General features: G+C 39.5%; 2 protein-coding genes across 4 annotated transcripts in view; both read right to left on the bottom strand.

Annotated features, from left to right (window-relative positions):
* LOC131425320 (midnolin homolog) overlaps window positions 1–13,808 on the bottom strand; it is a 157,409-nt gene that overhangs the window by 64,920 nt on the left and 78,681 nt on the right. The window lies entirely within an intron of this gene.
* On the bottom strand, window positions 1,843–4,753 carry LOC131425322 (uncharacterized). The gene has a single exon (XM_058587128.1). The coding sequence runs from the start codon at window positions 3,111–3,113 to the stop codon at window positions 2,157–2,159; it is 957 nt and encodes a 318-aa protein (XP_058443111.1). The 5' UTR covers window positions 3,114–4,753; the 3' UTR covers window positions 1,843–2,156.

Genomic DNA, 13,808 nt, shown 5'->3' with positions numbered 1-13,808 from the left:
GCTTGACAGGGCAACTTCTAGTGGAGGAGGAGTTGCCATCGCCATCAAGAGGAACATCAAACACAAGATCCTACCAGCATTCAAACTGCGACTACTGGAGGCCGTCGGGGTAGAGATCCAGAGCACGAGAGGCCCCATCAACATCATTGCAGTATACTGTCCCAAGCAATCCAGCACCCGGGATGGTACTACTGCAATACTACACAACGATCTGTCAACGCTCACCCGACGGCAGGCCAAGTACATCATCGGTGGTGACCTGAATGCGCGCCACGAAAGATGGGGCAACAAAAGGCGGAACCGGAACGGTGTCGTCCTCGCCGAACACCAGGAAGCAGGCCAGTACAACATCCTGGCACCGGATTCTCCAACGAGACTGTCTAGATCGGGAGTCCATTCCGTTCTAGACATTTTCATCAGCAACATCAACATAGACAACGTTCCGGCCGTCTTCAGTGAACTGTCATCAGACCACTATCCAGTGGTTTTGTCCTACGGAACAGCACCAGTGTCATCACCAACCGTTCGCAGAAACAACTACCACCGGGCAAACTGGCCACTTTTCCAGCAACTAACCGAAGAGAACATCAATGTCGATATGCCACTGGACACTCCGGTGGAAATCGACATGGCCATTAGTAACATCGAGGAGGCAATCACGATCGCCAGAGAAAGATCAATACCAACAGTTCAGAGGGTGAGTACTTCTCTCCAAATTGACTGCACTACTAAACAGCTTATTCGTCTCCGGAATATTTACCGGAGACAGTACCAACGTACAGGTGGTCTTGATAAAAAGACCACCTACACCAACTTAACTAGGGTTATCCAGGGAAGGTTGGTGGAAATTAAAAATAAAAATTTCGAACAAAAAATTTAACAAATCCTTCCCCATTCGAAACCGTTCTGGTCGATGGGGAAGGTGTTGAACAAAAAACCAAAACCAATCCCTCCACTGGTTCCGCCTGAGGGCGCGGATGAGGGAATCATTTTAGTAACACCTGCCGAGAAGGCTAACGAACTGGGGCAGCAGTTTGTGTGTTCACACAATCTGGGACTCAACATTGTTAGTCCACACGAATGGGCCGTTGCCGATGGCGTGGCCGAGATTGAGCTATCAGACAGCTTAGTTCCAGAAGAAACAAGAGTTACTGCAGATGAGTTGATGGCTTTTGTGAAAAAGTTCAAAAACATGAAGGCCCCCGGTTTCGACAACATTTTCAACATCGAACTAAAGCAATTGAGTTTCCGCACTTTTGACTTTATTGCAAAAATATTCAACCGGTGCTGGGACCTTGGCTACTTCCCTTCAATGTGGAAGTTAGCTAAAGTCATCCCAGTACTGTGCAGCAGCCCTAATTTTTTCCAAAGAAATCTTTATCTAGTACAGACAGTAGACCAGTATAGTAATAACTGATAACGATGATGACAGTGTATCGATATTCATCAACTATACAGAAGTAATTCTTACATTCACTTACATTGTAACTGTAGCAGCCCTAATTTTTCCATAAAAATCTTTATCTAGCTAGTACAGGCAGTAGACCAGTTGAGCCATTGTAATGCCCACGGCTGGCTATTTCAATATATTGCATCAGCCAGAAGAAACCGATCGAATTAATTGATTATGTACATATGCGACGCGATCGCAGGGAATTCATGTAGGTAGTTATAGGTGGTAGTTAGTCTACCAGATATATATATATATATATATATATATATATATATATATATATATATATATATATATATATATATATATATATATATATATATATATATATATATATATATATATATATATATATATATATATATATATATATATATATATCAGTATAGGTTTTTGGTAGTTACATAGGTTGGAGTATAAAAGGGTCGGTTTTTGGTTTAGGCAGGGCTCTTTTCTTTAACCTTACTGAAGAGTAATGCTCCTTGTGCGACGGGGTAACACCGTAATCAAACTTGGATACCATTACTCAGGCCAAAGCAGTAGTTAAGAAAAGAATAGTTAGAAGTGATTACCGCAGAGATCAGGTCAGGCACCAAATTAGGTGCTGTAGGCAAGTTAAAACAGTAAAGTGAAAAAATTTTATTAGAAGGAAATAAAGGAAAAAAAAAGAAAATTTGTGTGTTATAAAGTGCTTCGAAAAACACTACCCCTCTCGCCGCTCGGGTAAAAGCTTTGCCGCATGTGGTGACAGCGGTGGGATATCTAATGACAATCGGTTTACCAAAGGTTGTATACTACTAGCATTTGCGCTATCTTTCATTGGAAATTCCTGGTATAAATTACTGACACCATGCGTGCCACCAGAAGTATTATTGGTTGGTAAAGGGTTCAGTGTGGTAACTTCTAATATATTGGTTACACTATTAGGTGATCCTGGGGAAGTCACATCTGGACTGACGGGTCCACTACTAACAGAACTCAATCTCAATCCCTGCTGAAATCGCGTGGTGACTGTCTGGGGTTGACCAGTAGGCCTATTTGGAGTAGGCTCAAGATAGTTTGCCTCGATGGGGAGTGTATCTGTACTGCGGCTTTGATTCGAATTAGAATGAATCGTTCCATTCGGGCTTAACGATTGACTAGTAGCTATTCCAGTGCGATTTATAATATAGATACCGGTTCCAGTTGCATTTTGTTGACTATTCCTCGTGGCGGTATTGTTTTGCGATACACTTCTTGCTGCTACAGAAGGGCCGGACGATGCAACTGGAATCGGGTAAGGGTCATTTGGATTCGTGTTTTCATCACTGTAAATCCTTCCATTGATGTAAGACTGTACCGTGTAGAACAGTGTTTCCGCTCTGCGACATTTGAATGCGTAAATACCTTCTCCTGTGGTGCATCTCCGCCCAGCTTCAAAACTGAACTGATCTACGTTACAGCCATATCTCCTGAGGCATTTCAGCGGCCAAGTTGTGGGATCTTTGCCTTTTCTGTGTAATTTCAATTCAGTACGTGATACCTCCAGCTGACCACTCCATAAAGGGGTTCCATCGTCGTCTATGTTTATCACGTGGAATATATTCGAATGCACATCATTGATATCCCTTTTTGAATTGATGCACCCCATTTCGTGGTAGAATTTACCAAGTTTCAGCATAAAACTCAAATCATTGTGTGTTTTATACCAAGCTAGGTTCACAATTTTTTGTTGTCAATGTTACGTTGACAATAGCGGCTCCAGTACAGGGAATTTTCCCTTTCGATCTTTGTAATCATTTTCCAGATACCAAGAGAGTGAAAGAAAATGTCTTAGCTGTCCTCTTTCGTTAAATCGCACATTATTGAGCTATCACTAGTTTACCTAAAACTTTTGCCAAAACGTCACAATAACTCAATTGGAAATTCACGATTATATCCATCTTACTGCGAGTATGTGAAAACGAAAAAATATTTCATGAATCTTCGAAATGTGAGAGTACTCCCAAATCTTCCTTCTTGTCCCATCCAAAATCGATATTTTCTAATCCGTCCATGTGCGGATTCCATTCTGTCTTTTGTTTATTTTTAAATAGCGTAAACCTGCCTGATTCGCTTTAACCTTGGTACCGCTTTCAGATGTACACGCAATATTAACATTCATATACATTCGCGCCGGATACACCTCGGGGGTCACTTGAGGCATTTCCGAAGGAAAAGAATTGAGGTCAGATTTACTAGTTGATACTGCTGATTCATTCTCAGCACTCGGAGCTGCCTCCTGGGGTGGGATATCTAATGCCAGATACCAGATTTTCTCGTAGGCACAAAGTCAGCCTCAAATTTGAATAACCTTAATGTAAAACTCCTGTTTACTTCTTAGTTTCCATATTAGTTGAGTTTGAGTTAGCAAGTTTGCTAGGCATTTTTGAGAATTTAATTCCATTTAAAACCACTATTTAGTTATTATTGTAATTTACTAGATTACACACATACTTTAAACATATTGTAAGAACTAACCAGTAGAGCCCAATAGTTAGAGGTACAGAACACATATATTATATATTGATATTTTAACATTGTATGTTCATTCCCAAATATAGGCCCATCGACATTTCTAAGACTACTCTTCAACCATCTGAACTGAAATCACCAACCATGAGCACCACGTTTGAGACCATTGAATCAATTCGAGCTGAGATGCTTGCCGTCTCTGAATTGATTAATGGCCAGGATTTTATCGAAGACATTAAGAAGGCATTAAACGAATTCGAGTACCAGGGGCTGAATGTGACTAGTCTCATGAACACCTTATACTCAAGGGGAACTCTGGCTGGAAGAACCAAAGATGATATACGGAAAGACGTGTTATCAATGGTTATCCTATTTTTAACTCGAGGAAACAACATTGATAAAATGTTGTTGCGTACAAATGAAGTAGGAAAAACCAGATTGAAAACGCTAAAGCAGTTTTATCAATTGAGAAACAATGTTGCAAAAGGTGGAAATGATGTACTAACGTTGTCCAGAATAGCGGCCATTTTCCCAATTGTAACCATAAGAATGTTGAATTTAAAGGAAGTACAAATACCAAGGGCTACAACCTTATCAAGTGCTGATTTTGGGACGGAATTCCCGAGACCAATGCAAACGGTCATAGCTGCAGCGCTATTCCCTAATGATTTAAATGGTGCCAGGCTCATGAAAGCGTTGGCTCTTTATTTAATAGAGGAGTCGCGGTCACAAGCAGAGCATCAATCTAGATGCAGTGTTCATTAGAAGAAAGGACGAAAGACGAATACAAACGAGGTGAAAAATGAGGTAATATTCGGCATGTAAAGAAAGTTGTTTGAAAAAAAAAAAAAAAAAAAAAGGAAGAGAAAGGAAAAGGAAAAAAAAATACATATATATATATATATATATATATATATATATATATATATATATATATATATATATATATATATATATATATATATATATATATAAAGAAATAAATAATTTAGGAACAACAATGCAACAATCTTCGCATGCCACCGCTTTTAAGAAAACATCTACTTTTACAGGATGGGGGGGAAGCCAACACTATACCGATTGCCGAAAAAAAAAATTTTAATTACGAAATTTGATTTGTGTGGAAATATATATATATATAATTAGTCATGAGTCTACGATTGTTTACGAAATCTGATTTTGTGTTAAAACTCAGTGGAAGTAATGCATTAGTGAAATGATATGAATTGATAACAATTGAGTGTTAGTTACAATTAATAGTTATGCGCATGCAGATTTATTAAGAGATTAGTCCTAGAAGAGGTAAAAGCCCTGGCCAACGTGTGCGTCCAACGTATTCATCGCGGGCTTGCAAGAAGGAAGGATGTCGGTAGCATAGCAAAGCTACCTAAGAGAACGAGAGGGTGTGGTCGAATGCGGTGGCAAGTCGAAGACAAAGGGGACCGTGGACCCATCAAGATGTCGGAAATATGAACACAAGAGCCAGTAAATCGGAAGGAGGTGCAGATTCGGTGTTGGGGACCATAGCAACGAATCGAAGTAGAAACGCAGTCAACACAAGTAAAGACGATGCGCGGGTGCAGCACAACAGTCCAAAGTGCTATCCCGTATCTCACACGAAAGAAGACAAGAAGGAAGTAAACGCAGTCAACACAGTTAAAGACGATGCGCGGGGGCACCACAACAGTCCAAAGTGCTATCCCGTGTCTCACACGCAATAAGATAAGAAGGAAGTAAACGCAGTCGACACCGGCGAAAATGATCTGAGCGGGGGTGCCACAACAATACAAGGTACTACCCCGTGTTTCATTCAGTGGGCATCGTCAAAGCTCAACTGAGTGCCATAAACAAGCAAAGGAAAAGAATTCAATGATCATTGGGAAAGCTACCACGAAACCGGACGTAACATTTTTTGGAGATGCGCTAGAAGCCTCAACTCATCGGACAGAATAATGCAGCAATTTCGATGATAATTAAAACTCAAACGAAACAGCGATTAATTCCTAAACTATGGTCAACAAACCGAAGGATACTGAGATGAGAACCAGACGAGAAGAAGGAGCCACCATGGAGGAAATGACACGGCACCCAGAGTCCAAGACTAGCAACCGTTCGATCACCCCACTACACAGAGAAGGTACAGACAAAAGCAACTACAAGGCGGCACTGGGTCTGGAATGGAAGCACACGCTACGGCATTATAAGGTTAGGGAAGTTAACGCCATCAAATATTTACATGAAACAAAGTGCATATGTAAACAGAAAAAAACACAAATAAATATGTAAACAAAAAAAAAATAGGATCAAAAAAAAAAAATTTTATTAATCTTTTGTAACGGCAATCTTAGGTTTTACATTTAGTTAGCATAACGGGTTAAGTTATTACCCGCGCAATCAACTTGATGGTAGCATCAAGCTCAGTAAGTAAGGGGGCATGCAGCAGCCCTAATTTTTTCCAAAGAAATCTTTATCTAGTACAGACAGTAGACCAGTATAGTAATAACTGATAACGATGATGACAGTGTATCGATATTCATCAACTATACAGAAGTAATTCTTACATTCACTTACATTGTAACTGTAGCTGCCCTAATTTTTCCATAAAAATCTTTATCTAGCTAGTACAGGCAGTAGACCAGTTGAGCCATTGTAATGCCCACGGCTGGCTATTTCAATATATTGCATCAGCCAGAAGAAACCGATCGAATTAATTGATTATGTACATATGCGACGCGATCGCAGGGAATTCATGTAGGTAGTTATAGGTGGTAGTTAGTCTACCAGATATATATATATATATATATATATATATATATATATATATATATATATATATATATATATATATATATATATATATATATATATATATATATATATATATATATATATATATATATATATATATATATATATATATATCAGTATAGGTTTTTGGTAGTTATATAGGTTGGAGTATAAAAGGGTCGGTTTTTGGTTTAGGCAGAGCTCTTTTCTTTAACCTTACTGAAGAGTAATGCTCCTTGTGCGACCGGGTAACACCGTAATCAAACTTGGATACCATTACTCAGGCCAAAGCAGTAGTTAAGAAAAGAATAGTTAGAAGTGATTACCGCAGAGATCAGGTCAGGCACCAAATTAGGTGCTGTAGGCAAGTTAAAACAGTAAAGTGAAAAAATTTTATTAGAAGGAAATAAAGGAAAAAAAAAGAAAATTTGTGTGTTATAAAGTGCTTCGAAAAACACTACCCCTCTCGCCGCTCGGGCAAAAGCTTTGCCGCAACTGAAACCGGGGAAAGATCCTTCCCTATCCAAAGGCTATCGACCCATCAGCTTACTCTCTGCCCTGTCTAAGCTGTTTGAAAAATCGATTCAAAGCCGAATTCTTGCATTCGCCGATCAACATGGTGTCTTCCTGGAGGAACAGTTTGGGTTCCGGAAAGGAAGATCTACCATTCATCAACTCACGAGAGTTACCAACATCATTCGACGGAATAAGTCGGTGTCCAAGTCGACAGCAATGGCGATTTTGGACATCGAAAAAGCGTTCGACAATGTGTGGCACGATGGCCTGTTGTACAAGCTTCATCGATACAATTTTCCGATGTATCTTATCAAGATCATCAAAAGTTACCTTTCAAATAGAGCTTTTCAGGTTTCTCTGCAAAATGTCCAATCGGACAAATTTTCCATCCCTGCAGGTGTGTCCCAAGGAAGTATCCTGGGTCCCATCCTGTATAACATTTTCACATCAGACATCCCACCTCTTCCGGGGGGTGGTGTCTTGTCACAGTTTGCTGACGATACGGCCATCCTTTATGATGGACGAGTCGTCAGTATTCTGAAGAACAAATTGCAGAGGGGTCTGGATGCTCTAAATGAATATTTCACGAACTGGAAAATTGTAATCAATGCGGCGAAAACTCAGGTCATCCTGTTTCCGCATTCGAGATCAACTAGACTTGTTCCGTCTGACGAATGCAGAATTCGGTTCGGTGGCGCTGACGTGCAGTGGTCCGACGAGGTGGTCTATCTAGGACTAACGTATGACAGACATCTGATATTCAGGTCACATGTTGAAAAAATAATCACCAAATGTAACATACTCATCAGGTCTCTGTACCCGTTGATATGTAGAACATCAAAACTGTGCCTGAAGAATCGAATGGCTGTCTACAAACAAATCATCTACCCCGCAATCGAATACGCAGTCCCCGTTTGGCGGGGTTGTGCTCGAACACACAAGCTAAAGCTCCAGCGAGTTCAAAATAAAATCTTGAAAATGATCCTTAAACTGCCCCCTCGGACGAGAACCACGGAGGTACATGAACTGGCTTCCCTGGATACCCTAGAAACAAAATTTGAACATCAGTGCAGAAAATTTGGAGAGAGGTGCTCAGCCTCAGAAATTGGTATAATTCAAACTTTGAATGTTTTAGATTAGGGTTAGACATAAGTAGGTAGGATTTCATAATAATTAAAACAAACAAAAGTTTGAACTTTGCAATGTAAATTACAACTCATTGAAATATTCACATCGGTACAAATAACTGTAAAAGGAAAAATTGAAGATGAAGAGCCATCAGGCTGAAACACTTGATATGGACAAAATTATTGTAAAACACAAAAACAATTAAATAAACACAATTAACTAACTAACTAGCAAAGTTAGATTTAGGAGTTGCCTTGAAGGTAATCGACTTGAAGGACTTAATTAAACATTTTTTGAAAACGAGACTGGTGGGATCGGCACACGGATGCATTGAAGGTGTCACCACTCAGAATTACTGTATTCGGAAGAAAAGCTTACGTCTCGAATAATACATTACATCAGAATTCAACTTAATTCTAGACAGCGCAGCTTTCTGCTGTATATTAGATAAACGCCATCTTACATAAAAATTAAATGCATTTGTAGATACTTCACAGACCACAAATGGTGTCAATGTAGTCACTTTCACTTTGGGTACTGTGGGTACACTAATACAATTTAATAGAAATCTATACCGTATAACTTTTTATATAGTAGAGCAACTACCTTTCAATATAATAGGATTAGTCGGAACCATTTTTTTGTTTGGAAATAATTGATGCCGAAAGAAAATTTAAAACATGTAAGTTAATCCTTAGAAAAACTTAATTTGAAGAAAATATAAATAAATCGATAGAACTTCGGGAGAAAGTCGGATGAACTTTATACTTAGAATCACAAGCTCGACTTGTACTAAAATCTTCGAGCTTCACCTGAAAGAAAATGTTAGGAGCTTAAAAACCCATAGTTGGGAAGAGTTAGAAGGCAGTCGGTAAGTTAGTCAGTCTCAGAGTGTGCGCGGAAAATATCCGTTAGTCTCGGGCGTCGGCCCGTAGACAAGACAGTTAGTCGGACAGTCACTTCACGTGAGTTCAAGTGTAATCAGTTTATCAGAAAAGTCGCAAGTCGCGGTTGCCGTAGTTTAGAGCGTAGTCAGTAAAATTTTGGAGAACGAAATGAAAATCTTAGTCATTGTGCGGTGAACACGAAAAGGAAGAAGATCGTTCACTAGTTAATAGTCATTTTTCAAGTAGTTTCATTCCGCGTACGATATCGTGGTAGAAAGAAGAGAATTGGATAAATATGGCTAACAGAGAAGCCTAACACAGTGTTGAATAGTGATAAGAATAGAATCCGTTAAAGGTGGCCGATAGAAAGGCACGAAAGGAAAAAAAAAAACAGATTTGTCCGCACATAACCTGATGCTTGCAAGTGGAAGAAGAAACATAATCTAAGGGATAGTAGATATTTTAAGTGAACAAAACATACAGCCCTAGAGGCGTAGATCCACTTTAGTGTTACTGAAAAAAGATGAGAATGTGAAGAAACAGAAGTAAATAAAAGTTTACAGAAGAACAAATTTATTTTTTTTTAATTGTGAAAAGAAACACTCTTCCAAACCTCGACGCACGCCGCTCGGACTGCGCGGCAATATAGGCTATTCGGATAAATAGGTTATTCACCTGTGACTAAATCTCTTACGCATTATGACGTCATAGAAATTGACAACGCCTACAAATATAACTCTAATAGTCAAAAAATCATTGGGCGAAATAAAATTAAAAGTAAAAATATAGTTAAAAAGTAGTAAAAACTTTAAATCAATTAATCCTCTATTGACTTGGCTCTTACTTTGATCCAAATGAGGGGATCTATCACCACATCATTCCACCGCCCGCTCCGGCAGACCCCGAACCATGGCGCGTACTTGACGCGCAAATATTACAGAATTGGACAACCGCACACAACCATGGCATGACTTCAGCTTTTGTTCTCTTTCTCAAAGCACTGGTTGCTCACTCATCCACTGTACCATCGAAGATGACCTAGACGGCATCAACCGTCGCATCAAAGCGACATCAAAGTATTTGGGAAAACACTATGACATCAAAGTATTTGGGAAAACACTATTTAATGAATTGTTATTAGCAATCATTACTCAGATTCAAATGGAAGACAGATTCAATAGAAAATCCGTCTCATGTTGACTATTTCAGAGACAAAGCTTTGGTTACTTTCATTAGAGGGTTCGAAAGACTTCTATGTCACTTACTAAAGACCCCTGCACCCAGCAACTTTAATCGAGCATACCAATTTTGCCTCGATTATTGCAACATGGATACGCGAAGTGCACCCTTCTAAAATGCATATTCAACCCATCCCCATTCGTCTGCCCTGAGCGTATGGAAGTCTTTAATTCTTTCAGTTCATCTCCTATAGACATCTCTAAGAAGAACTTTGATGCGTGGTTATCTATGGTCCGTCGTCTTTCCGCTTCCGACACGCAAATCAGAGAATGACTAAGGAATCTTTTCGACTTCATGATAAAAACTACAGTAAAACCTGCTATGAAAGACTCAGATTGGAATAAAGTCGCCTCTGTTTAAACTATTGCCGCCGCACTAAAAAGTGTTAACGCACTCTTCTGTCCTTTGTTCGTAAGACTAAAGAAAAGATGGCTCAGTGTCAGGAAATCGAAATTCCGTCATTCCAGACCCTGTAAAATTGCTAATGAAATTGGGTCGTCGTGTCCTCCGCAATTTCGAACATGTCAACCAGTATTACATCTCATTTACAGACAACATGAAGCCCTTAATAAACACCTTTAACCATAACGCACTGTCCGCCGCTATCTCTGAGAGATACGATTGTTCGTCTGGCGATCTACTTGGGTTCTTTTACTCAATCAACTTTGTGCTTTCTTCAGAGTACGAATTCGGAAAACTGTACTACACCCTACCAGATGACAGGTTACTCATGGACCCTAGCTTACCGTCTCTTGATGTGTAGTCTCTTTTCAATACCCATAACACACGCCAACACTAATGCCATATGCAAGAAGCGCACGAGTCCCTACGCCGCACCTGTGATATGAACATCTTAAACTTTCATCTATACATACTTTCCCAAGAAACGCTTCAAGAATTCATTCCCAAAGACACTTTTCAAAGACTCAAGAAAGAACCGTACACTTCCCAAAAGACTTTAGAAAGAACCAGATATTTTCAAACGACATACATTTCCTATAAACATAATGGTAAACTCAAAATCAGCAACTAAATTCAACGATATTATGACATCGCCTACGAAACGAGGTCATGAAACGACCAAAGCTTCATAACACATACGAAGCAGATATTTGATACCAACAACGTATGCTTACAAACACGAGACCTACATTCAAATCGCGACGCATGACTCATTATATGGAACCATTAACAAGAACAGCGAAAGCAATCTTTAGAACTCAGGTAACTCACGAGCAGCCCGCTCATTAGACGCGCTCTCGCCCTCTCTTTCCTTACCACACACTCACGCGCACGCTTTGACCACTATACACGTGAATACCCTCTCGCGTTTACTTAATCCATAATGGCTACTATACACACTATGCGATACTGAAACCTCATTGGTGATTAATCTGGAACCAACCGAAATTGAAACGCAAAGTCTAACTTCCCCTACCAGAATAAATCTAAGAGAGAGAAGTTATATAAGTTGAGACATATCGAAATAAAGCAAAATTCTTGTTATCAATTCGAAACAGTGTGTTTTAATACCTTATGGCGACCGGACTTTCCGAGCTTGCATCGCGGAGATCAGAAAAGCTGAACTGAACTTAGTGAAAAAAAAGCGAAGTTAAGAATATGATCATAGTTAGAAAAGTACTGTGCGAAACCTTCCAAGTGATAATAAGTTAAGAGGTGTAAAAGTGAGCTAATCAAACTCCGAAAACTTTAGGAAACAAACTTATGAAGCAGTATTAGAACGTGTGTGCCGTGAAGCCGTGCGACATACTCCACGGAGGTGGATAATAAATGAACTAAAAGAATTGTTCGAACTTCGGAAAGAAAAATTGTGAGGCAGCCCGACAAAAAAAAGAGAAGAATAAAATGGGCAAAAACCAGAGTAAAGACAACACAGTTACCCATGAGCACGTACTTAACGTAGTGAACGCGGTGTCTCAAAACCATGCGAAGACAGCAGAAACATCTGCAACATCCCTAAATCTGATCGCATACCTGTGCGTAGCTGGTGTCATCGCATTGACACTATACTTCGCGTATAAATTAATAATCATTTATGAACGAATGCGCACCCAGCGCGAAATAAAACAAGCTGTTTCATTAGCCACGATCACGGTTCAATGATCAAGTAAAGAAAAACTTTTACTGTACGGTGAGAAAAACAAGTGTGTTTTAATACCTGTAAACTTAAAAACTAGTAGAAACTGTAAACTCAAAATCAGCAACTAAATTCAACGATATTATGACATCGCCTACGAAACGAGGTCATGAAACGACCAAAGCTTCATAACACATACGAAGCAGATATTTGATACCAACAACGTATGCTTACAAACACGAGACCTACATTCAAATCGCGACGCATGACTCATTATATGGAACCATTAACAAGAACAGCGAAAGCAATCTTTAGAACTCAGGTAACTCACGAGCAGGCCGCTCATTAGACGCGCTCTCGCCCTCTCTTTCCTTACCACACACTCACGCGCACGCTTTGACCACTATACACGTAAATACCCTCTCGCGTTTACTTAATCCATAATGGCTACTATACACACTATGCGATACTGAAACCTCATTGGTGATTAATCTGGAACCAACCGAAATTGAAACGCAAAGTCTAACTTCCCCTACCAGAATAAATCTAAGAGAGAGAAGTTATATAAGTTGAGACATATCGAAATAAAGCAAAATTCTTGTTATCAATTCGAAACAGTGTGTTTTAATACCTTACACCAGTGGATTTATGCGTGTTCTATTGCCCGGATGCATTAGGCTTACCCATGCCGCGAGCTTTGTATAACACATCCACACCATATAGTCTTCCCATCTACACTTCGTACAAAACTAGTGCCTATGACCTATAATCAATTCATCCAGGAATTCGGACCCATAATATACTTTTTCGATTCAGTGACCCTTACTAATGTTGTCGGCTGCGGTCAGTATCGAGAGTATGTTAAACATGGCACCAAGTCTGGATTCACTTACAACCAGTGGTTACTTGCAGTAAACCATTGCAATGTACCCAAATTCCCTCACCAGTGTCGATTTAACGGCACACACAACATAGTACAATCCATTTCAACCTTCCCATTGGGACTCGTGGGGTGCGCTGACGCGCCCTTTGTATCTTATTGTACTTTTAGTTAATAAACATTTAGTTAATAAGGCATTTAGCGTAGACACACAAAGTCAGCCTCGAAAAATTTTAATAACTAAACTTTCCATTCAAGTAATCATTTTTGTGAGAGTTGATGTTCAATTTCAGTTAGCTGATTTGCTTGGCAATTTGTTTCTAAGGT

The sequence above is a fragment of the Malaya genurostris genome, chromosome 1 (assembly GCF_030247185.1).
Source record: "Malaya genurostris strain Urasoe2022 chromosome 1, Malgen_1.1, whole genome shotgun sequence".
Taxonomy (NCBI): Eukaryota; Metazoa; Arthropoda; class Insecta; order Diptera; family Culicidae; genus Malaya; species Malaya genurostris.
This window is presented reverse-complemented; position numbering and strand designations above follow the sequence as displayed.

Bases quoted from the DNA above. Each gene is read 5' to 3' on its own strand.
- LOC131425322 (XM_058587128.1), bottom strand. From the start codon at position 3,113: ATGCTGAAACTTGGTAAATTCTACCACGAAATGGGGTGCATCAATTCA.